At 41.3% G+C, this 23850-nt stretch overlaps 4 protein-coding genes across 10 annotated transcripts in view; 3 read left to right on the top strand and 1 right to left on the bottom strand.

The window, feature by feature from the left end:
• Positions 1-3740: 3740 nt before the first annotated feature.
• The window catches only part of LOC115734922 (zinc finger protein ZAT4-like), a 23343-nt gene continuing 3233 nt past the window's right edge, over positions 3741-23850 (top strand). Inside the window, exons 1-2 of one of the 2 annotated variants that reach the window (XM_048281676.1) lie at positions 3741-4075; positions 4260-6131. In XM_048281676.1, coding sequence (XP_048137633.1) covers positions 4261-5892 — 1632 coding nt within the window. In that variant the 5' untranslated portion in view covers positions 3741-4075; position 4260 and the 3' untranslated portion in view covers positions 5893-6131. Of the gene's footprint in view, positions 6132-23850 lie in introns of those variants that run through there. The other variant, XM_048281675.1, reaches the window with a different exon arrangement.
• LOC115734932 (SNAP25 homologous protein SNAP33-like) lies at positions 9713-12837 on the top strand. Of its 2 annotated transcripts, none has more exons than XM_030665958.2 (6): positions 9713-9807; positions 10406-10955; positions 11457-11550; positions 11740-11867; positions 12134-12231; positions 12548-12837. In XM_030665958.2, exons 2-6 carry the CDS (start codon positions 10461-10463, stop codon positions 12645-12647), a joined length of 915 nt encoding a protein of 304 aa, XP_030521818.1. In that variant the 5' UTR covers positions 9713-9807; positions 10406-10460; the 3' UTR covers positions 12648-12837. The 2 variants fall into 2 exon arrangements, with proteins under 2 accessions (XP_030521818.1, XP_030521819.1); XM_030665959.2 differs by having other exon boundaries at positions 9718-9807; positions 10416-10955.
• Positions 12921-17252, bottom strand: LOC115734923 (heparanase-like protein 1). Of its 5 annotated transcripts, none has more exons than XM_030665936.2 (10): positions 16986-17252; positions 15909-16173; positions 15786-15822; positions 15401-15584; positions 15036-15184; positions 14729-14962; positions 14240-14429; positions 13993-14118; positions 13773-13872; positions 12921-13388 (listed from the first exon to the last, which is right to left on the bottom strand). In XM_030665936.2, exons 2-10 carry the CDS (start codon positions 16119-16121, stop codon positions 12999-13001), a joined length of 1623 nt encoding a protein of 540 aa, XP_030521796.1. In that variant the 5' UTR covers positions 16122-16173; positions 16986-17252; the 3' UTR covers positions 12921-12998. The 5 variants fall into 5 exon arrangements, with proteins under 5 accessions (XP_030521796.1, XP_030521797.1, XP_030521795.1 ...); XM_030665937.2 differs by having other exon boundaries at positions 17078-17252; XM_030665935.2 differs by having other exon boundaries at positions 16928-17073.
• LOC115734929 (transcription factor PIF7-like) lies at positions 19711-22506 on the top strand. Its single transcript, XM_030665953.2, has 6 exons — positions 19711-20019; positions 20279-20750; positions 21051-21149; positions 21614-21679; positions 21776-22114; positions 22196-22506. Exons 1-6 carry the CDS (start codon positions 19763-19765, stop codon positions 22304-22306), a joined length of 1344 nt encoding a protein of 447 aa, XP_030521813.2. The 5' UTR covers positions 19711-19762; the 3' UTR covers positions 22307-22506.

Raw genomic sequence — 23850 nt, 5'->3', positions numbered from 1 at the left:
GTGCATCTATATGCAAGTTGCTGGGGATGCACGTTCCCGAGAATTAGTGAGAGAGCTTTTTTTTTTTTTTTTTTTTTTTTTCGCTTGTGGTCTTAGTAAAGAGACCCACATGACTATATGGCATTTATTTAGCATTTGGCAACCAAAACCAATCCTTCTTGCCAATACTGGATTAGAAGATTGGAACAGCTTCTCTGAGATTCATCGCCGGAGAATTGCGAGGATAATGATGTTAGAGATACTGAAAGCGATATAAAATTGATTTTGCAAATTTTTTACAGATGTTGGAAACCCTTTTTTTTTTTATTGCTTGAAATTTGAATATGACTCGTTCGTGTAATTACCAATTACAGTTTGTCATGTCACAATCTGTACGTATAACCATAGAGGGGCCTAGTGATAGAAGTTTATAGAATGATAGGCGAGGTGATTGAAGTCGATGATGTATTAACCGAACACTGAACCATTAGGTTAATAGTGTTGCTTTCTTATTTTTTTATTCGCTCCTAGCACCCTTTTTCTTTCCTTAAGGGTTTGTTGCGGTTAAATGATATCCCCAATCAATTTTCTCGCAAGAGTACCTTCTTGGTTTTGACAAAATACTTCTTGAAAGGCTTTATTTTGCTGGTCAAGTAATAAATTGGACCCCTCATAATAAATATAAATATAAATATAAATATGAGGGACCTACTTCGAGTGCCATAAAAGCGAGTTCGTGTGCTTTTCTTCATATCGTCTCTGATTCGGTTCAACTCTCGCCACAGGCATCTATAGTATCAAATAAGTGAAAATTTTCCCCAATTAAATCTGGGAGAGACATCTCATCTCAGCCATTGCATAAGTTGGAAAGACTAGGCACAGGCACAAGAAAGAGGCTGGCAGTGATCTCTATACTTCTCTTTCTTGGAATATATATAGCAAGTCAATTTGCATGAAGCCACTTTCCGATGGGCCAAAAACACTCTTAGCCTTCAAGTGAAGTTTCCATGAGCATCACAAGGAAGATGGGTAGCAGTAGTATATGCCAAGCATAACCCACTTGTCACAACATAGCATCTGTGTTGACAGCATTAATATAGTTGTCATGGATATAATCGTTCAATTAATTATATCCCTTCCAAAAAAAATTTATATTTTTTTGTGAAAAAACCCATGAAGGGTATGTAAAGACATGCTTGGTAGATGCATTAGTTGATCTCTCAAACCCTTTGGGCACATAAATGGTCAAACTATTCATATCATGTACTACTCAAAAGATCCCATTTGGCAAACAAGATTTGTTGTGAGACAAAGTCTAGTAGTTGGGCGACTCTTCTAATCCCCAACCCACCACAATTTCTGGGCACATAAATGTCATCACATTCATCATGTAACTTTCATTGAAGTCTTGAGAATTGGTAAAATCATCTTAACATCACTTGATCAATGTCAAAGCTCACACTTGGCTGATGAATTAGCTAATGGGCAGTGGCCAAGATAGGACCCAATTCCACAAAAAGAGAGAGAGAGAGAGAGGAGGAATTGGCATGGCTGCCAAAAGCAATGATCATCCTTCACGTTCTTACTTTAATTCCCCTAAGAACCACACACTAATTAATCTCTCATATAACATTGCTAACCAAAAAAAAAGGCAAATGGAAAACCTAATCGACACATAGTTTACAGCTAACCAAAGCAGCTCACTGCCGGCAAAAGGCAGCGCAAAAGAGGGGGTTTGGGACAACAACATTATGCAAACTTGGTTAGATTTCATTAATCTAATAATAGCTGCTAAATAACAATAATGGCTCGCATACAGTCACGTTGCGGTTGGTTCTAGGACAGGGCCGGCCCTATTCGTGAACAAAAATGCCGGCTACACACAGTCACTTTGATCAAGGAACTAATCACATCCAAAAGCTTCCCTTTCCATTGAGACAAACCAACAAAGGACAACTCAAAACCCTAGGCAGCTTGGGCTCCTGCATCATGTGTACAGGTTGTATATATGTATATAATCGTTTAATGGGTAGGGTACCTTCTATATTCATTTTATTTTTTTAGGGGCCCCACTCTCGTATATTTTCTTTCTGTGAGATCGCGCAATATCCAATTTCAATTGGCAATCCTGACTCCCAACGTTTAAATCTAGAGATTCGATTTCGAGATTTGGTTAAGGTCTCGACAAGACGTAACGCGGTTCGGAAGTTGGTGAAGAGAGGCCTGTTTCTATCTTTGTTCTTACATAAATTGAGCGTCGATCCGTAGTTCATGTCTTGTGAGTAAGTCAATCGAAAGCATGTCTTAAGCTCAAAGCATGCAGTTGTGATGGCAAGATTCGAGTTCAGACATTAGATTTTGAAGAAGAGGAATGAATTATTATTTTAACCGAAACCAGTAGCGACTTTGGTTGATCAGTTGAATGCTGCTGTTGCATGAAAAAGCATGGAGCCGACAACCCCTTTTTCGAACATGATGGGGAAGTGATACATTGCTTGGATCACACAAAAATAGAAAGCATCATTAAGATGCTTGAAGTGAAGATTTAACATAAAAACCATGTCCTCCAACTAACGAAGGTGCCCAGAACCATAGACTATAATCATATTATTGCTTGCCGATAGGATTTTTTCTCCAAGAGGACATATTGGCCATATTACAATCAAATTGCTAGGGAAAGCATATAGATTTTGCTAATCCCAAAGATCAAAATGACATTCTAATTAACCATGGCTGCGTGATTTCGACTTGTGGTAAAGACTTGATTTGCGTGGATCAAGCTTTCGGGAGGAGTAATTAGGTGTAATCACTCGATATAATGTAACGATTATTTAAGAGCATCCCTTACTTATGAAAAATCTGGGGAGGCCTCTTTTGTTCGATATGAAATTTGGAACGTCGTATCTTTAAGTGGGGAAGTTGAAATTCAATCGTCATACCCGACCTATAATGAAACGATTATTTAAGAGCAGTCCTTACTTATAAAAAATCTGGGGAGGCCTCTTTTGTTCAATATGAGATTTGGAACGTCGTATCTTTAAGTGGGGAAGTTGAAATTCGATCGTCATACCCGACACATTCCGCATGCCACTCAATTGGTGATGCTCGTAGAGACGTTTTTTTTAATCCGGAGTTGGTTCCACGACGTGGGTGCATCGAATTGGTCATCGTCTAGTTAAGAATCCACCGTTGGTTGGTGTAGTATGATAACCCGGGTCAGAGTGAAAGCTCCGCATAAAGGAACCCCAAACTTCAGCTCGATTATTACTAACATATGCATCAAATCGAGCCTTTCGCGATCAACCAAATGAGAGCAGCTTGATTAATTCTCACAAATGTAATGCACGCAAACTGAAATCCTAAGAAGGAACAAGTTGCCAGAGAGTGGAACTTCTCACTGTAGAGAGAGAGAGAGAGAGAGAGAGAGAGAGAGAGAGAGGGTGGCTTTGCTTTGTAGCAAGACAAAGGAAGGAATAGTTAGAGAGAAGGCAGTTAGTTTGAGTAGGTTCTCTCTGACCCACGGGAAATGCTTACCTGGAAAGATCCTGGCCGTTGGATCGACGATGGCGTGGGATACTCAGTCGAGAGTACACGTGCTGACATGTTTCCTTTGCCTCTTTTCAATCTTTGCTTCCGTGCATGGATTTCTCCTCCTTCATTGTACATAACACAGAAAAAAAAAAAGAAGAAGAGAAAAACAGCAAGTGTTAAGAGTTTGCATTTGTGCAGAGACTACTGATAGAGAGAGAAACGCACTCTCTCTCTCTCTAAAATTTCTTGTTACTTGTTCTCCCACATCATTAGCAACAAAAGAAACGCACACCCACCTCTCCTCTCACTCTCCACAATTCTATAATTTTCTTGGAAATTTTCTCTTCCAACAACCCAGAAGCTACTGAGTGGAAAGCTACCACTACTTCTCGATTAGAACTCTCATTTTTCCATTTCCCCCATGTCAGATCTGTAGCAGCTCATAGTTCTCAGCTCAAGAACTGTGAATCACCTGTTCTCATGGAGCTTGGTGATCAAATTCTACTCCCTTTCTTGATTCTTTCTTCTGGGGTCTGCTCTGTTTCTCGTTTCTTTCCTCTGTCCGGTTTGTTCTGTTCTGTTCTGTTCCATTAGCATTTGGCTTAAGTTCAAGCGAGCGAATGATGTCAAGACTCGAGAATTGCCGCGGGGTCTTTGAATTCGTCCGTTGGCTTTGTGATTTAGTATCCTCTTCTTCGGTCTTCTGATCCAGGGTACTTCTTTTTTCGTTCGCGATTTTTCGAGAACAGAATGGAAGGAGATCCAGAATTCAAGCATGTGTGCAAATTATGCAGCAAGAGCTTTCCTTGTGGTAGATCCTTGGGAGGTCACATGAGGTCTCACCAGACAAACAATGGTCCAGCCGAAACGGATGAGAAACAGCTCAGCCTCAACACGAAGAAGCTCTCGTCGTCCATAAGTAGCACTGGAGCTCTCCCTCCCGCAGACAGCAATAACGGTGGTGGTTATGGCCTGAGGGAGAACCCCAAGAGAACATGGAGACTTTCGGACCTGAGCAAAGACACTTCACTTCATGAGAAGCTCTGCAGAGAGTGCGGACAGCGGTTCCGTTCTTGGAACGCGCTTTTCGGCCACATGAAGCTCCACTCGGAGAAGGAGAGAGTTCCCGACAGCAGCTTGGAGGATCGAGATTCACGGACCAGCGACGATTGGAAGCTGGTCATGGACAGCGAATCTGACGGTGAAGTCGTCGTCATGAATCGAAGGAGGCGATCAGAGAGGAGAAAGAGGTATGTCAACGCAACTGCTGCGACTTCTTCATCCTTATCTTTCGCCAATGCTGTTTCTTGCGTCTCCGAAATCGAGCAAGAACAAGAAGAGGTGGCCATGTGCTTGATGATGCTCTCTAGGGATGTGGTTGGTCGTAATAGAGGTGCTTTAGATTATGTTGCCGAGTCATCTGACAACAGAAGTAGGGCTGACGTTAAGAATCCGTCCTCTGATCCTAAGAAAGTTGTGAAGCTGGAGAAAGTGAAAGAGAACAACTTTGAGTCTGGTTCTTTAGGATGTGGTGAGTTGCATCGACCGGATCAATCAAAAACAGAAATTTCATCTTCGGGGAAGCATTCAGGAAACAGGTCCAGGGTGGATAATTCGAACGGAATTCACAAGTCCAAGGCGGCCGGGTTGGATCGGATCCAGAAGAAGTCCTGCAAGAGTGAAAAAAGTAAGAGGAAATTATTCTCTGAGTCTGGTGATCCCGAGTTGAGGGTCAAATCCTTGAAGAAATTAACTGATGGTTTTCCGGAATCTGGGAAGCGCCTAGATTGCAGCGAGAAGAGCAACTTCGAGTGCACTATCTGCAACAAGATTTTCCAATCTTACCAAGCTCTGGGAGGCCATAAAGCCAGCCACAACAAGACCAAGGAAAACTCTGCTTCCAGAAAAGAAAGCAGCGCAAACAGCGTGGCAGCTGAAGTTTCACCTGCCCCGGTCGGAAACAGCATTGATAAGTTCATGAAATCTTGCAAAATCGAGAAGGGAAGTGTCGGTGGCACGACTCATTTGTCTGGTCAGAAAGTTGAGGATCCTAATGAGTTGAACAAGTACAAGAAGCGGCACGAATGTCCAATTTGCCTCAAGGTCTTCCCATCAGGCCAAGCTTTGGGTGGTCACAAAAGATCTCATCTACTGGCTACAAACTCTCGGCCCCTCGACATCCCGAAACCAATCCGGGAAATTCATGGATTTCTCGATCTCAACCTTCCAGCTCCAGCGGAAGACCACAAAGATCGTCAAGAAGACGTAGACGGATTAGAAGAAGAAGAAGAAGAAGAAGGTAGCAGCCATGTCAGCTTCAATTCATGGTGGGTGGGAAGCAACTCCAACAGTCATGTGGCTCTTGCTGGTCTCAACTGCTGATTGAGCTTTGCTGGTGTTGACTTGTCCCCTCTCCCCTAGAAGATTCAAAGAGTGTACAGGCAAGTTTCTCGACATTAATTTTTGCCTTCTTTTCCTATTTATGACTCTCTACAACATTCAAAACACCCAGATGGAAGGAAGCGGAATTCAGATTGTCACAGCCATTATTTGGGAAAAGTCTCGTCTCTCCTTGCAGGTAGAACATAGAAAACTGTAATATTGTAATTTGGCATTGAACACCTTCTGTCTCTTCTCAAGCTTCGTTCTCCACAGCACTAGCTGCAACTTTTTTTTTTGGATTTGAAGCGCAGTGTTTGGTGTAGAAATTATCTTTAACTTGGCCTCACCTCAAGGGTGTTGAAAGATCAGATTGCTGCGAGGGTGAAGTCATGAGCACATAGAGAGCAAATATAAAAAGGGTCGATGCAGATGCCATCTGAGCTCCTGTTTGGTCAGCTCACATGTCAACATTCCAAAACCCCACCGGAGCTCCTTAGGCTGCGTTTATTTCAGGAAAAACTCAAGATATGGAAAACATTTTTCCATAAAATAATCTCCTCTATCCCTTGTAAGAATGAATGAAGTATATTCTCATCACCCACGAAAGTAATTAGGCATAAATTATTGTCGCCAATGAAAACATTTCCCGTTAATTAGTTTTCCTGAGCTGTATAATTAATTATTTTTCGAATTTTTTTTTCAAATCTTTAGTTTTTCGTAAAATAACCGCACCTCTTGAACAATTTTGATTACCGCCAGACAATAGATAAAGATCTGAATCGACATCCGTGATATAAGCGTTTAGCACTCGATATGTAACTCCCAATCTCCAATAAAGATTATGATTAAGTGCAAGTGGGCCCTTATTTAGGGTTTGGCGAAGTCTGCCTCTATTTCTAAACAAATGGTCACACGGCGCAAAATGCGTGAAAAAGAGTGGTCCAACCCCGTGATCTGAAGTTGCGACATTTCCTTCCTTCTTATTTTGAGTCATGCTTACTACTAGCACGTCTCCGTCCGCCGACCACGGTGGGATTAGAGACGGGATTATCTTCGGCCATGGCCTTATCGAACCTACGGTTAGAGGTGGCAAAATTGATCCTAGACTTGTGTTGTAGTTCATATTTAATGAGTTTGGACATAAATGGATAGGTCGGGACGGGGTCTGATAAAGCGAAAATCCAGTTAACGATGGATATTAGCGGGTCCGGAAAGCATCTGTTTGGTTTAAGAGATGTCCTTCATTTGAAAATAGGAACAACTCCGAAAACGAATTATGTTTATACGTTAAAGATATCTTCAAGTCAAGATATGTTTTAAAAATAGAGTGGCACAGTGTCTTCGGACGCAACAATTTAAGGCGAAAAATTGCTAAGAATGAAACCTGGATTGGGTCGGGTCTTGATCGGGTAGGAGTCGTTCAAATTGTATTGTTATAAAAATATGCAAATAAGAATTAAATGAATCGGTTTGGGTTAGATATTTTTTTTTATCTGGTCCAAACACAACTCGACTCGCCTGTTTAGCGGGCATACCTACGACGCGGATGGGTCAAATGAAATTGTACTCGTTACACTTTAGACAGCGTCTTTAATCTGTACTTTGAGAACGCAAGTTACCTAAGTCATTTTACTCCACTTGCTATTGTTAAAGGTGCAAGCTTTTTGTCAAAACCGTGCACCAACAAAGACTTGATGTTCCTTCTAAGGATGTATCATTACAAGGATGCAATAAAAATAGGGGGAGACAGTTCCTTCTTTTGAGTGGAAAGAAATGTTTGTTATGGAGGATTGCATGTGCATCCCACCTCTAAATTATGTCGGGGCCAACAATGTCTGAGACACCAAAGACACTAACCATAGTAACAGATCTTAGCTTAGTTCCATTGTTAGATTTACAAATGGACAGGCCGACCGAGATGATAGGGCCTCGGAGAATTCCGGCTCGCAGTTGGTTGGGGAGTCGGGAGTTCGAGCTTGAGGCTCGAGCCACGCCAAGTCTCGACCTAGCTTGCCCGTGTCGTAAAGTTATACCGACTTTCCTCGAAGTGTTTCTTCCTCGATGGACTGGTCCGACGAAGTGGCAAACACACCGGGCGATCGAGATTGCCGGTGGACATAGTTTGCTGGCCACAACTAGCTCAATTGAGCCTAGCCCACATGAGTCGATTCCGAAAATCGCAAGTTAGACATTAATAGCGGATTAACGACGTGTATGTCCAAAATAATTAATCCAACTAATTTTCTGATATGTGACTTTCATAGTCGCTTTTAGTCAATTGCATTGAAAGTAAGATTGAAATATATGACTTCACAGTTACGAACCAACCTCACCTCGCAGCTCTAGTCACAAAAATGTGTTAACATCTTGATAACAAGAAGTTTTACTAGGTATATTTATTAGTCAATATACCTAACCAAGAGTAAATTTGGGGTATCTTGGGCTCTGACACTATTGTTGCATGGTCTTGAGCCGCTCTCAGCCTCTCACCATAAAAGTTAATTGAAAGGGTGCGTCTTTCCCTATGTTTATATAGAGATCGATTTGGGATTGAGTGAATCGAACGTTCAAAAAAAATTACTTGCCAAGCTCACCTATTTTGGGGTATGGCGTCGATCGGACATGAACTAGGCCTCGCTTCTTAGATCCAATCATTTGTTTGTTTTGTGCGGATTTTTTTAAGTCAAATAAGTAATTTTTATCTTACTTTTCAGTTGAAATGTAAAATTTCATTCGCATTCATAAAAAGTTATGGAAGAGTTATGTGCCAATATAGAGTCGGTTTCTCTTTTTGGTGGAGAATACAAAGTTAATTTCAAAGGTTCTAGATATTTTACATTAAAATAAAACATAGAAAATGTTTTAAATAAGGGTCCAAAGAAGGGCATAAAGTTAATCTTATTTCAAATAAAGGCTTACCCTCACTGGTCGGAATTTCTCGTCCAAAAGACAATTTTAACCTAACTTGTAATTAAATTAAATTAAAATTTAACAAAAATACAGATGGAAGGCTGCCCTCCCGCCTAGTTTTTATTTTCTTTTTTGTGTTTTTTTTTTAGATTTTGCTTTTTATTTTCTTTTTTTTTAATTTGGCTTTTCTAGGATTTTTTTTTTTTTGAAAATTTTAACCTAATTTAATTAAGATTTTGCATAAAATTAAGGATTCGAATCAAAACGACCTCATTTTTGTGCTTTAGCTAAGCTTAGTGCCACGTAGGAAAGATAAAATATTTAAAAAAAAATCACGTGAGCCTTTTCCATAGTTAACGAAAAATTGAGCCTTGGGTGAGGGTCGACCTTTGCCTGCGACCGGCGAGGTTCACCCAAGCAAGGCCAGCCCTCGCCTGTGGCTTTTGAGGGAGGCCTCACTCGATCCTCTCTAGGCATTGCTGGTGGTCTACGATCGCTTGAGACCAACCATCACAAAAACGTTTTTGATCGGTCGATGAGGTTGTAATCATTTTTTTAGATTGATATGGCCAATTCAAGCTATTATTTGAAATAAAATCAACTTCAAACTCGTATTTAAGAAAATAATGATACTTTAGGTTATTATTTAAAATAAGATTCACTTCATGTCTATTTAGAATTTTCTTTAAACGGGGAAAGAAATTTGAAATAAATTAGTAAATAAAAAGTTAAACGTCACGACTCGGCCTGCAATTTCTTGCGAGTTGCCGTTTTCAAACCCAAGTGCTTGGCGTGCCTTAAGCGCGTTCCCTTCCCAACTCCTTCCGTCCAACACTCCGCATTTCTTCTCATCGACAAGCCAAAGTCTCCTCCCTTTTCCCCTTCTTCTTGACTCGTATTTACTCTCTCTCTCTCTCTCGTGCTCTCTGGACTCTTGTTAGATTCGTGGGATTGTCTCTGGGCGCTCAGTTCCGAGTTCTTGATTCGATTCTGCCGCATCTCCAGGTACTGCTATGTCAACAGGCTGACTGGTTCTTGATTTCATCGGCTTTCGTCGCGCGTTCGTGTGCTGCAGTTCCAGAATTCGAGATTCTCCAGTGTTTAATCTGGCGTGCGTGGGAGATTTCGTGCTGATTTTCTGTAGTTCCCTCCCCCCCCCCATAGAGGCTCAAGAAATCTGTAGAGAATCGACAATAGGCGTTGTATATCCCCTTTTCTGCTAGGTGTTTTCTGAACAAGGTTTTCACTTTTGGGTCCCCTTCCGAGAGCTTCTTGCTGAATTTATGCCTCGTGTGGTGGTTAGCTTGGTTTGTAAATCCTGCCTCTGCCCAATTACTGGCGGCATGTTTGTAACTTCCCTGCTACTGTCGTTTCTGATTTGCATTTGTACCCGTTTCGTTTTCTAAATTGGTGCTTAGATATTGTCTTTGGGCAATTTGTTGTTACTTTCTTTGTTCATTGTCTTGAAGACTTTAATGTGATTACACGAAGCACCTTAATACCTCCTCCTGTGTGTAATATGCCAGTTTTCCTTACTTGCACTCTCATATGATATTTGCTTTTATATCTGTAGAAATATAAGACAGTGTTCCCAATTGTTCAGGTTTATGCAGGTAACCGCTGTTTAGTTGTTATACCAACCTTTGCAACTGAAGCAAATGTTTAGTTCAAAGAGATCTCCTGTGAAGGTTGCCAAGCATAACTCTGCTGAATCTGGGTATGCGGATTCTTCTAGATCCAACCCATTTGATTCAGACGATGAGTTTGATAAAAAGAAGATGCAAAACTCCTCTAAAAGGACAGCTTCTGAGCCTGACCTGACTCAGAATCCTCGCAATAGTCTCTTTAATGATTATGAGGAGAAAGGGGCCTCTTCTTCGTCATATTCAAAGTCACTCAACTCTGCCGCCAGAAATAAGTACAGAAATGATTTCTGTGACTCGGGGGGATTGGAGAACCAATCTGTACAAGAATTGGAGGACTATGCAGTTTACAAGGCTGAGGAGACCACGAAGAGTGTCAATAATTGCTTGAAAATAGCAGAGGACATAAGAGAGGACGCAACAAAGACTTTAGTCACCTTGCATCAGCAGGGTGAGCAAATCACCCGAACACACATGGCTGCTGCCGATATTGACCATGATCTTAGCCGGGTAAGGCTCCTTCAAAATGAGTTATGGCTTGTATTGCCCTATCCATTTTCACATTTAAGTAACAAGTGAAGGCACATTTGTTAATAAGAAAAAAATTTCTGGATGCAATGTGTTGCTCAATACATGATTTGTCAAGTTGTAAAGAAGGAATGAGCAATTTACTTTGCAGTCCTTCCTAAACTGATTGTCAATGATTACTTGTGGTGCGAATGAATAATCTATATGCCCTACACGAAAAGCGCACTTTTCATTTGTGCCATTTATTTGTCCATCCTTCTCTTATCTTGTTATATTTGTCGACGTTCTTGTGTAATGCGTTTCCTTTCAAGAATGTCTAGTTGCTGTTTTGGATGGTTGACTTCCATTGGGAACATGCAAGGATGGTGCAGGACCATGCTTGACTAGAAGGCTATCTGTGATTATGATGGTTAATGTGTTTACCAGTTGACAACACCATTTGTAGGGAGTGTGTTGAAATTGATCATCTGATGCATGTTTCAGGGAGAGAAGCTTCTGGGAAATCTTGGCGGCATGTTCTCAAAAACATGGAAGCCAAAGAAGACCCGTCCAATATCAGGCCCTGTAATCATGAGAGGTTGTCTTTTACTTCGTGGTTAATTTGCTTGTCTAATAATCGATCTTTGATATTTGTGCTTTTGGAAGATGCAGATTATAACTTGAAAATTGTAGGAAAATGGCTGTGGGACTCTGCCTAAACCTTGTTCTTCTGCAGCTGTGTGTTAAGGAACCATTTTATCTGAAGCACGATTATTTTCTTGAACAGAGGATGTGCAGAGGAAAGGCAGCCACCAGGAGCAGAGGGAGAAGCTGGGTTTGACTAATGCACCCAACCGTCAATCTAACTCACGGACGCCACCTCCTGAGCCAACAGATGCATTACAGAAAGTTGAGGTTTGTAATATACTCCAGGTCTAAAAAGACTATTTTTCAGTGAAACCATAGGATGTCTTCAAAACATCCAAGTGGGTAAAAGTTGTAGGCTTTCGGAATAGAGAGATGTTAGTATAATTTAAGAAAACGAAGAGAGTACGTGGAATTTTCACATTTTAGTTTCCCGACTTTTGTCTCTTTTCGTCTGGTCATGTGTTTGGGATGTCCATTAGGACGTGTACTTATGTCCAAATATTGAGGTTCTCGAAAAATTTCTTGTAAACCAGGTTGAAAAAGCGAAACAGGATGATGCTCTTTCAGACTTAAGTGATCTTTTGGGTGAGCTCAAGGATATGGCTGTTGACATGGGCTCCGAAATTGAGAGGTATGCTGCTTAGTTCTTTGTAAACAAACCTCGATTACCTGACCCTTTATACCTGAAGTCAAAAGGAACAAAAGCTTGTTCATTGTTCATTTTCATGATCAATGTCCTTGATAGTTCACTGCTGCATTTTTAAAATTTGATGTTGGAATTATGTTGCTGTGTTGATATGGAGTTCTGTTTATTGTTTCTATTCCATCATGTATCACACCTTCCGCCCGTTTATTCAAAGACCGCACCTGCTCTATTACGCCGGTAAAACAGAATCCAGGAGGGTGCTACACACTTTCTGAACAAATCACTGTTTTGATCATTGCAGGCAAAACAAATCTCTGGATCATTTTGAAAATGATGCAGATGAGCTTGATTACCGTGTTAAACAAGCTACTCAGCGTGGTCGCCGCCTGCTTGGGAAGTAGAATTGGAGCTTTCTTTGTTCGCTTCTTTCATTAACCCACTTCCGACCCATTTTCTTCAATTGTTGTTGCCAAACATTTATCTAGTGTGATGTATACGAATATGCCCGGATCTTATTGCTTTTATTCCCTATGCACAGTTAAATCGAAGGCCAATTGTCCGTTCAGTCTACATTTACTCCAGAGCATTGTATCAAAGTTCGTGTTCTCGTAATGTTCGCTAATTATTGGGTGGTCAGGTGACATACAAAGAGTAGCCAGCAAAAATCAACATGGTGTAAACCACCAATCCATACTTTTCGGAATTACGGCACATAATACGTCTATGCCATATTCAGTATTCAGAAGAACAAATTAAACACAAGCTGGAGCATCGAAATTGGGGAAAACTACGAACTTTATAGACAAAGGAGCTATGGTTAACGGTGTATCTACATCGACACGATCGGGCTTCAAATCTGGGATTTCCCCATCTTTTGTCAGCTCCAATGGAGTTCCATTTAGCAACATGATTTTGCTTTGAAGGACTCCATCCTTTGGAGTCAAATGGTACTCTTCTCTGATCAACTGTCCATGCAATGATCCCGACCCAACAAATGATGCTGCTCTCTTCAACCGGCGAATGAAGATGCTCTCTCTGTTAATCGGTTGTTCAATATGCAATCTGTAGTTTTTGCTATTCCGTACACTGATTGTAAAGGAAGTCATGTTGCTGAAATTGATCAGGAGTAGGGTAATGCCTTCCTGTGTACCAAAGTATCCAAAAAAGGGTCAGGGACTGACGGATACGTAAATACAGCGGTTAATTCTATAATTGTCCCAACAACGTATATCCAGTTACATGATACATTGCCCTCTAGTTTTTACCTAGTAATGAAAGCTTCACTCTTCAATTTCAAAAAGCAAATGCTCCATGACAAAACTTCTGCTGTCCTATAGAAAGATTAACCTCACTGCATAAGCATACTACCCCCAGGACATCTTTATTCTAGACCATTTCAGTACAGGAGAGAGACGAGTAAAATCTAATCAAATCTTGATAACCAAGAACAGCTATCCAAATCCATTGAAAATTGTCTTTACGCTCTTACTTCGACTGGAACAAACTAAAGCTTGAAGAAGCCTTACCCTCCCTTTTGCACAGTGAGCATAGTAGCGTAAAAATGAGGATGCATCACTGTCAATGGCAAGAACGCCCTTCCCCATGAGCCGATGCCATAAGAGTGCACTGTTCAGAACCGTCAAACAATATTGAGTGTTCCGCGGAACAAGCAAAACCAAGGTGGATAATCTTTTCCTCATTCATTATTAGATAATGAAGGTTGACACATTCTCAACATGTACTCGCCTGTAATAATCAGGGTTGGGCTCGAACGTTGACGTGTTGAGGAGTCCATAGTTTCCTCCAATCAAAGTCTGCCGGCAGTATACTTTGGTGCTATACTTGGACGCCATGCCAAGCTGATCTAAGTACCTAATTCACATAAGAAAGGAATGGCTTGAGTTCTTAATATCACAAGTTATTCAGGCTTGCCTGAGAGGATCTAAGAAGTTGATCAAATGAGGACTTTACATTAAGGGTGTCGCAAGATTACCAAAAACTATTTACGAATGTGTCTGAAACATGCTGACCACCACTGTTGTAAGCCCCACCAGATTCACCGACCCACGGAGAGGCCCAAGGACCGTTTTCTTGAATAGTTTGTATAAGATTGCTGAATGTTTTGGACATCCGACTCAAGTAATTAGGATCCAGAATCTTACTCACAAGATTGGGATCGGAACCTGAAATGGGAAAAGACCACCTATCAGGTCATCTTAAGAGGATCAAGTCCAGGTCAAGCGACATGCACACCAAATTCTGAAGAATATTTGAGGTGAAAAATGTTTTAGAAGATTCTCTGGAATTTCTCTTCCATTAACAGAAGAATGAGTTGGAACGAAAATGCACATTGGTCGGCTATCAGAAGAAAGCAGTAGAATTCAGGTAAGCACAACCTATTGAATCTTTACATGTCTGCAGGTTCAATCATATTAGAATAATATGACAAATACGATAAAATAGCTTAGCATCAGTACTGTACCTGGTCCCAGATTGTAAATATGATGGGTCATGGCATTGATCACGCCAGAACCCGAAACCTGCAGAAGCTTCTTGTACCAATCCTGATCAAAGAACCCCCCTGGTGCTACAAGGGAAGGTTTTGAACGAGCATTCTTGTACAATTCATTGATAATGGCTTTGAGGGATACTAAGTCTTTTCCATATTGTTCAACCCCAACACTTGCTCCGATCCCACTTCCACTAAGCTCATTACCTTCAAGCAAATAGAATCATGGAGGTGAGGCAGATTCACATGGATGGGAAATTGTTCTAAGCATAGTGCATACCGAATTCCCAAGCATCTATTGGGTATTTCTTCGCAACTGTGTACTTTATGAGCTCATATGCATTACTGAAGTCCCAATCTCCTCCCCAGACATCCTTCTTGATCTGGTGCCGTCCATATAATGCATTCAGGCCAAAAGTCACAAGGGCCCTGAAACCAGAATATTCAAATTTCATAACTATCATTGTGACACCCATGCTTCATTCAGAAAGCAATTTAAGGAATAACCAAATACAAAAGCATAAGTTCTTACTTCTCCGAAATTCACATTAAGTTATGAACAACCTCAAGATTTTGCAATGATATAAGCATAACATGATATAGTGCTAATTTAGTTCATTAAGGAGCAGTCCAACTTAAGCTTACCCTGTTCTGATGAACAAAAGGCTCAATTCGTCCCATCTTTCCATATGTAGACATCCTGTGGAGAAGCCAAACAGGCCACCTTTCTCTTTTCTAAATGGATGGCATGGGTACTTCGACTTTCCGATATCGTACACAACTTGATCTTGCAAAGAGCCGCCAATCCTTATCCTCAAACTCTTAAAAGCTATCATTCCACATGATGGATTAGCAATGGGATGCATTAGACAATATGCTTAACAAATGTGATGTCCATCCCACTCCATAAGTGGACATATTAGAACAGTGCAGTTTTCAGAGGTGATTTAGGCTTTTCATCCGACCATGCATAGCTTGAAAGACAATCCTATAGCTTAAAAAATCCAATAAGCTTCACAGGTAGACTAACCTTGGATTGCCTTCCCAAGAACAGGATGAGATAACTTCTGAAATATGTCAAAAGCAACGAATGGATTAATAATATAAGTGCGACAATTATACCCCAACATAATACGAACTTCCAGACTCTCACCAGATTTATCACAGATGTGTATCCCCAAGGACAGATATTATAGTCACACTTGTCGGGAGGCCACCAGTCAAGAGTTGCGCAGATGAAATTATCATCAGTTTGGGCTACTGTATTGGTACCATCCACGATGAGTGTAGAATATGCAACTTTTTGAGCGAAACCCAGGGATAGAGAAGATAACAAGACAAACAAGGAGAGGCAGAACACTCCCATTGGAGGAGATTGGTTGAGAATCTCTCACCGTGAAACGAATTTACCTGATAAACTGCAATAGAAGGACACACAGCAGATTATACTATGTCAACATGTTGCAATTTGCCTAGTGTTTCAAACTTTGAAGATACCAACACAGACAGATTAGTTGACACTCTTTTGATCCATGACCAGGCAAGACAAAATGGTCCGTGAAGACGTAATTTTCTGATCTTCCAGCTGATTAAGCAATTCAAGAATAAGCAACTGGAGGATAAAGTTCAGAACTTTCTGCAGAATCTGAGGACAGAAAATTCTTCGGTAGCAGCACATAAATACACAGACCAACAGGTGCATTCAGTTCTAGAATAGAGAGAATTTGCATCAGAAACTTACAATACTCTAAACGATTGTGATAATGGTGTCCTAAAGATCCAAGATCCAGAGTGAACAACTAGCAGACAGCAACTATGGGAAAGAACATTTCGGATGTTATGAGGTGCAAAATTAGGAAACACCAACAAAAACATGGGAGTGAATGATTGCATCCGGTAGGGAGACCAAAAGTTGAAGAAACGCCACTGCAAGTTTCCAACCAGCAACAGGCAAATGAAAAGTCGACGAAGCTTCAAAATCAAGATTCATGGTTCACCTGTGCATGCTACAATTATTTGAGCCACAAGAGTCACGCCTCATCAGCTTCATGACAGATACGTATCAACCGACATATGATATCAAACATCCACCAACCCCCCGCCTCCCCATCAAACCACTGGCACACACTGAACCAAAAAGCAGGACACAACAAATCAGAGCCAAAGACATACAAGTGACGGTCACTAAGAGGAACCCAGTGAAAAAATAGACTCAGACAGACACAACTACCCTCGAATCAAGTGAAAATAGCCATCAGCCCCGAGCTTACTAGTCACTGGTTACTGCAGTCTTCAGATATGATGTGATCTTCCGGTGAATACCCTGGGGTTCGTGACGCTCCTGTGGCCTTCAAAGGGACATGAGAACCTCGCCGGGTGAAGTGGGTCGGAACGAAATTTGTCGCATTTGTCCCGCGAAGCATCCTCACGTTTGCTTCCCAGCGAGTCCAAGCACAATTCGTCGTCTTTCGTCGCTTTTTTCTCCCTTGCGACTGTACACAAGGCTTTCTCTTTCCCTTTTGCCACGGGGAATTTGGGTCGGCTTTGTCTGGTTTTTGTGCTGATAATCACTCAAAATCTTCACCAAATAACAGGAATATCTTGATTATTCAACATTGACAAAGATTTTTGGTGAACTTATGAGGGAAAAAAATTATTAACAGAGGATAGAAGTATTTATCTATTGTGTAAGTAACTTGAAGAAGATCGACCTATTAATTTTTCTAAAAGCTTAAATTGTTAGATTAATTCGTAATTTAATATTCAATTATTATATATAATTACGGAAGCAAATATGAGTCCGAAAAGACTTGTGAGATTTTGTGAGATCATTACTAACCGTTCTTAAAAATTTTAATTTTAGATGAATGCATGATTTAATATTTAATTATTCTATCACCAGTCATCAACTTTCATTTTGATTGTCTTTTATATCTTGTCCTCACGTATTATATCGCCTACAATAGAGACTTATATATATATACCACGGTTGGGCCAAAATGAATAATCGTAGGTACATCGTCGTACAAGTTGCTTGTATACTAGGTCTTGGGAACTCGTCTATATGACTCATGAGCCCACTAAGCCCAACCCATTGCCGTTGGGATGCAGCTTGTCGTTTAGTGTTAAGACCTTAAACACTTTGGGCATGAATAATTCCTGAGAATTTATCTCGAAAAACAAGTATTTAAAAAAAAAAATTGAAAATTTCTTATGTTGAATACGATTCTTCTTTTTGCATGCGGATTGCCATGCCAAATGCATAATAGTTGGAGCTCTTAAGCTTATCCGTATAATATACGAGCTCCCCATCGCTTTAAGCAAATCGTACGGAGGTGCGATCTGCCTTTTCGTGTAAACCAAAGTTTATTGGTTCGAACTCTACGATGTGGACCTTCCGCTATCCGAGAATAGACCCCAGGCCCTTACGAAATAATTTTTAGGTGCCTATTGCGGAGCGCCGAGAGCCTCCTCTATGCGAAATCCGTCTTTTAGTGTCGAGTTTGTTCATTGGAATCCTATTTGGAGCCTCCCTTTAGTTAGAAATAGAATTTTGAAAAATCATAGTTTGATAACTCGAAAATGAATAATAACAATGACAATGAGTCCATTATCTCTTGTTGGACCGATTACTGAGTGGGCCCACAAGTTGCACTGGCATGGTCCTGTCCAACAAGCCCAAGCCCAGGATTCATGGCCGACACCTTGGATCGAAGGTTAAAAAAAGATGGATTGATGTTGACACGTGGTGGCCACAGACGACCAATGGACGCTCTCCACGTGGCATGGAGAGGGCAGCCGCTACGTGTTCGCTGGACATGCAGGAGATGGAATAGCAACTGTCTGGCTGAGAAGAAACTGGATGGATTGTCCCAATCACTCGATGACCGAATGATTTGGATACATCCAAGATTTCATCACATTGCATTATATCTACGCAGCAGGCCATGTCAGTAGACACGTATTTTGTTCAGGAAACATGACACACTATGATCTTTCATCTATCACATGTTCACGATCCAAAAGAACGATCATAAAATCGGCGATCAACAAATGTCGGAACTCACGTCAGTAATGCAAGTAAAAGACAAATCTTATCGATGCTTTATTGTCGAGACACAAAAGATATGTATTCACGATTACTTAGTTCTTCAATTAGAGTGTAGATACGATTAGGCCTAAAAAAAAAAAATAAGGTTTTCATCGTCTTGCTGGATACAAAGGTGGTGTTTCTTTCGTGCTAGCATTTTTCTATATGTCTTCTTCAACGCGGGTTTAATTCTTTTCAAAATTTCTCGAGTCACAAATGATAAAACCGAATTGGTGTGCCCAAAAAGAAATTTGACCAAGGAAATTGTGGACCTGAACCAGCTATGGTGGATCTGATCTTGAGGTTGTCATGTGCTTGGGGACTGGGGAAATATTAATGTCAAGTAGATCAGATCAGCTCAACATCGAGCCCACCACTTCTGCCCTCTGATCTCAATGGTATGAATATCAATTCCATGTCAATGTCTCGCTCTCCTCATTTTTTGAGGTACTCCCACACTTTCTATTCCATCAATAGCCACAAAGTTTCGTGATCGCACGAGACCACATCAATCACACCTACAGGACGGGGACTTATTAGAGACATCCCTAGAGAAGATACGGACGCAACAATCGCTTCTGCTCGCCGACTGTCTCCGTCCGCCTCGCGAGCCGTGAGTTCACCGTCGAAATTACATCAGTTTATGAGTGACTTCCAGGAAGCCACCTCGCCCAGTTTCGTGGTGCTGCGACTTTAGAACAAGATAGCGTTTTCACAGCACAAATACAATGCGATGCAGCTACATCAAATCAAATGTTGTGGTCATCTATGGTACAAGGATCAAAGCATATTTATTCCCTCATGGACCATTGCTGTGGCCACCAATTAAGTTTTCTTCTTCTTCTTCTTCTTCTTCTTCTTCAATTTTTGCACCTCTTATGTAATTTGTGACAAAAAAAAATCACTATCAAGCCTACATGACTGACACCCAAAAAGGGTCCCCATGGATGAGGAAACTACACATGGGAATCCCAACTCAAAAATCTGCTACTAGACTTCCCGTTCACATAGATCAGAGAGAGAAAGAGAGGGAGATGAGTGATTGCGTAGCACCAGAATGGAATCTGAGGCAACAAAGACAAGAACAGGTCGAAGGAGGAGATGGGACTAATAGATCTTCGCACGTGCAGATCCCCCAGATTCATCCTCACCATTCTTATTCTTCTTCTTCCATGTATGATGTGCAACATTCGCATCATCCACCATCTTGATTCGTCTCGTTTCATCGAGATATTCCCCCCCGCACCCCTAATTTGCTCGATATGCCTATATTCGTGTGTCGATCGGCAGTGTGTACATAAATTTACTTTTTCTCGCGGAGAAATCCAATCCATTTTTGTGTTTAAACCATCTTTATCTTGGACTTGGAACACGCCCTTGCATCAATTCCATCGAATCTGTGCTTGTATGAAGAGCTTGAACATGTATGACAGGTCAAATCATGGAGTTGCAGAGCTGACATGGGAGAATGGGCGACTGGCCATGCATGGCCACGGCCTCTTGAAGCCCCTACTGGCAAGCAGTGACACACTAGAGTCCATTGTCCGCCAGGCCACGTGTCACAAGAATAACCCATCGTCTCCCCGACATGACCATCCCCCACCACCATCAACTGGTGGCCACTTGGACAGGAGCCATGCCAGGCTGCAATGTCCGGTGAATAATTACTTGGTCAGGAAAAGGAAGCGGCCGGACTCTGAGCCTGTCCATGTTATGAAGATGAAGTCGGACAATGGCGTTGGTGGGGGAATCAGTAGGGAGGAACGCAGCATATGCGGCAGCGCGACCGCCGCGATTTGCAGGGACGACGACATGACGATGAGGACGTGGGCTTCCTTCGCATCCCCCGTGGTCTTCAAGACCAAAACCACGGAAGAGGACGGTCCGGCTTCTCACGGCGAATCGGTACATGAGTTCTCTTTACTCGTAATACATGCACCGCGGACATTTGCTTAATTCTATAAAAGAGCCACCTGACAGATGGGGGTTAATCATGTTTATCGAATCTTCATCACGTCTTTTCGATAGGTTAATAGACGTCATGTCACGTGTGACTCGCTTGCTTCAAAAGTCGATATGAACCCCAGAGAGATAGAATTCCTAGAAAGATACGCGGTTGAATTCAAGAAATTCGATTCGCTCAAGGAAACATTAGCATTGTTTGCCGAAGTGTTTGATCGCATCTTATGGTTTTCGCTTTGACAGGAAAATCAAGATGAAGAGGGTGAGGATAAAGGTGAAATTAACCCTTCACGATCAACCAGGAGAAGTAGGCCTTCTGCGACTCATAATCTCTCAGAGCAGGTAAAGTAGTCACATGTACATAATACGTCTTAACAAGCATATGAATGTCTGTTTTCTTATGTGGAAGCTATATAATTCAAGAAGCCATGAGAATTTATGTCTTTATAAGAGTCTCCAACGTGAATCTCATCAGTTCTTAAAATGTGATTGGCTTGATCTAGTAGAACAAGTCTACTCAGAAAATTATTGCATGGTCTATGGACCCAGATAAGTCGAATATATCCACGTGGGTCTCATTATGGGACCCGTTTGATTAATGGTTCAGATGATATTGATCCATCATATGATTTATAAACAATACAATAACTTCTCATCACTCGATAGGTATACTAAAATGATATTATCGGATAGGTTCAAGTAAGCTGATGAAGAATAAAAATTCAGCTAAAGGGGAAACAGAAAGGGATGTTCTCTCATTTGTCTATTTATTTTCCTAATGCAATTTGTAAATATGGTCATTGCAGCGACGTAGAGATAGGATAAACCAGAAGCTGAAGGCCCTGCAGAGGTTGGTGCCCAACGCAAGCAAGGTCAGAAAAATCTTTGCAGAAGTGTTCCGCAGATAGACTTTCATGCAGGAAAACACATTGTTTTCCACTGACGCATGTTAAAATGAAACATTGCAGACTGATAAGGCTTCGATGCTAGACGAGGTGATAGACTACTTGAAGCAACTCCAAGCGCAAGTCCAGATGATGAGCCTCCGCAACAACATGCCCCAGATGATCCTGCCCAGCGTGGCGATGCACCACCAGCAGCTCCAGATGTCCCTCCTCGCAGCGCGCACAGCAGGGGTTGGGCTCGGGATGCTTGACATCAATCCCATGGCGGCGTTCGTGCCGCAGCCCTACATGTTGCCGCCGCTTGTGGCCGCACAGCACTTTCAAGCTCAAGTGAATCCGGAGGGCAGGAGCAGCGCTCCGGTGCTGCCCGTGCCGGACCCTTACTGTGTCTATCTCGCCCAAGTAAGTGAAATTAGTAAGCATATGCTAGCACTAACATTGCATAAATTATGCTTGGGATATAACTGTTCCTTCTCGATGCAGAATATGAACATGGAACACTTCAACAAGATGGCTGCGCTTCACCGGCAACAGATCCATGAAAAAGCTCAGGCGAGCCGCCCTTCGCGGCCGAACCGTGGGGAAAGAGAATGATCTTTTTAGTCTTTTCAAATAGCGAAAGGTGAGAATAATGGGAAAAAAACAAGTAGAAGAAACATTCTAAAGACTTGTCGTGAGAATGCTTTGATTAATGGAGATTTCAGTTTGTACTTTGCAATTCATATGACGTTTGTGGTTCAGACTCTAGTTAAGAAAAGTTAAGACAGGCAGTGAGGGATGTACGCTGTTTAAGCGAATACAGTTTACTTGATCCAGCAATTCTACTGTAAATCTGTGGCAATCTGCTAGGTTTGAGAGAGAATGTCAGGAGGTAAATTTTCGTGATTGTCAAAAAATGGTTACAGGTTAATTAGCAGATTTTCGGGTGATTTGTCGATAATTTTTTGATACTGTTATTCAATTGTCTACACTTTTTTCCATTGATTTATTAAATATGGACTATCACTTTATGCAATTTGTTTTTATCTTTCTGTCAATATAATTCACTTGTCAAATATGACAAAAAAAAAATCTTGCCATAATGGATATAGGACAAACTTTTAATTCATGAAATTGATTACTTATCGTACATTTAGTTATACTTTATTTTGGAAAAGGAAAATTCTGACTTTTGGCCCGAAATGTCCTCATTTTCTCAAATAAAGGCATGAAATGACTTTATTTCAAATAAAAGCATTAAGTATCCTTATTATTTCAAAGCGGGATCCGACCAGGAGCATTTTTCATCTTTTACTTTTTTTTTTTTTTCTTTTCTTTTTCTTTGTTACAACCGGCCACTAGTGAGGGTTGCCTCGCTCGGGCTCTCGCTAGTTGTGGGCGACGCTCGCCCGGATCCGGCACGGGCCGGCCCTCGCTAGTGACCGTCGGTGAAAAGGAAGGGAAAAATAAGAAAAGAAAGGAAGAAAAGAAACTAAAAAAAGAAAAAGAATTCAAAATATATAAATGATGAAAATACCATTAGTCAGATATTTATTTGAAATAATATTCATTTCAGACTTTTATTTGAAAAAATAAGAATACGAAATTTTTCCTTTTGGAAATATTGTAATGCGAGGAACCCTCTACTAGACATGGCCAAAATGAACCGTGGGCCCGGAGTCGGCCCATTGACCGGGCCCACGGTTCCATAATTGTCGGAACCGGCCCGGAACCGCCGGTTCCGAGCCGATTCCGACCAGGTTTTTAAAAAAAAAAAAAGGGAGGAGGCCCAAGGAAAAATAACCATTGGGCCTAGGAACCAGCCGGTTCCGAACCGGAATCGGCCGGAACCGGAACCGGCGGTTCCACCTTTTTTAGGAACCGGTCACCTTTACCCTCTACAAATGTACTTTCTTTTTTTTTTTTTGTTGCCTTATAATGACTGAAAGCGCTTTCAAATAGAGATATGCTAAAATAATCTTGAAAATTGATATGCTAGAATGCAACTTAGAAACGACACCACCATAAATAGCATGTACTCGAGAAAGTTACTGGCGCGCAAAATAGAATCCGTACATACAATTTATGCAAAACAAATAGAAATTTGTCAAAGTGCATAATAGAATCGATACGCGCATACATGACTAAAGATTTTGCCA

The sequence above is a fragment of the Rhodamnia argentea genome, chromosome 7 (assembly GCF_020921035.1).
Source record: "Rhodamnia argentea isolate NSW1041297 chromosome 7, ASM2092103v1, whole genome shotgun sequence".
Taxonomy (NCBI): domain Eukaryota; kingdom Viridiplantae; phylum Streptophyta; class Magnoliopsida; order Myrtales; family Myrtaceae; genus Rhodamnia; species Rhodamnia argentea.
This window is presented reverse-complemented; position numbering and strand designations above follow the sequence as displayed.

Excerpts from the sequence above, each read along its gene's own strand:
- LOC115734932 (XM_030665958.2), top strand. The coding sequence starts at position 10,461 with ATGTTTAGTTCAAAGAGATCTCCTGTGAAGGTTGCCAAGCATAACTCT. Across the intron at positions 10,956-11,456 it reads TTGACCATGATCTTAGCCGG|GGAGAGAAGCTTCTGGGAAA; the intron begins GTAAGGCTCCTT and ends TGCATGTTTCAG. Across the intron at positions 12,232-12,547 it reads ATGGGCTCCGAAATTGAGAG|GCAAAACAAATCTCTGGATC; the intron begins GTATGCTGCTTA and ends TGATCATTGCAG.
- LOC115734923 (XM_030665936.2), bottom strand. The coding sequence starts at position 16,121 with ATGGGAGTGTTCTGCCTCTCCTTGTTTGTCTTGTTATCTTCTCTATCC. Across the intron at positions 14,119-14,239 it reads ACATTCGTAAATAGTTTTTG|GTACTTAGATCAGCTTGGCA; the intron begins GTAATCTTGCGA and ends TATGTGAATTAG. Across the intron at positions 13,873-13,992 it reads CCCAACCCTGATTATTACAG|TGCACTCTTATGGCATCGGC; the intron begins GCGAGTACATGT and ends GGTTCTGAACAG.
- LOC115734929 (XM_030665953.2), top strand. The coding sequence starts at position 19,763 with ATGACTGACACCCAAAAAGGGTCCCCATGGATGAGGAAACTACACATG. Across the intron at positions 20,751-21,050 it reads CGGCTTCTCACGGCGAATCG|GAAAATCAAGATGAAGAGGG; the intron begins GTACATGAGTTC and ends TCGCTTTGACAG. Across the intron at positions 22,115-22,195 it reads ACTGTGTCTATCTCGCCCAA|AATATGAACATGGAACACTT; the intron begins GTAAGTGAAATT and ends TTCTCGATGCAG.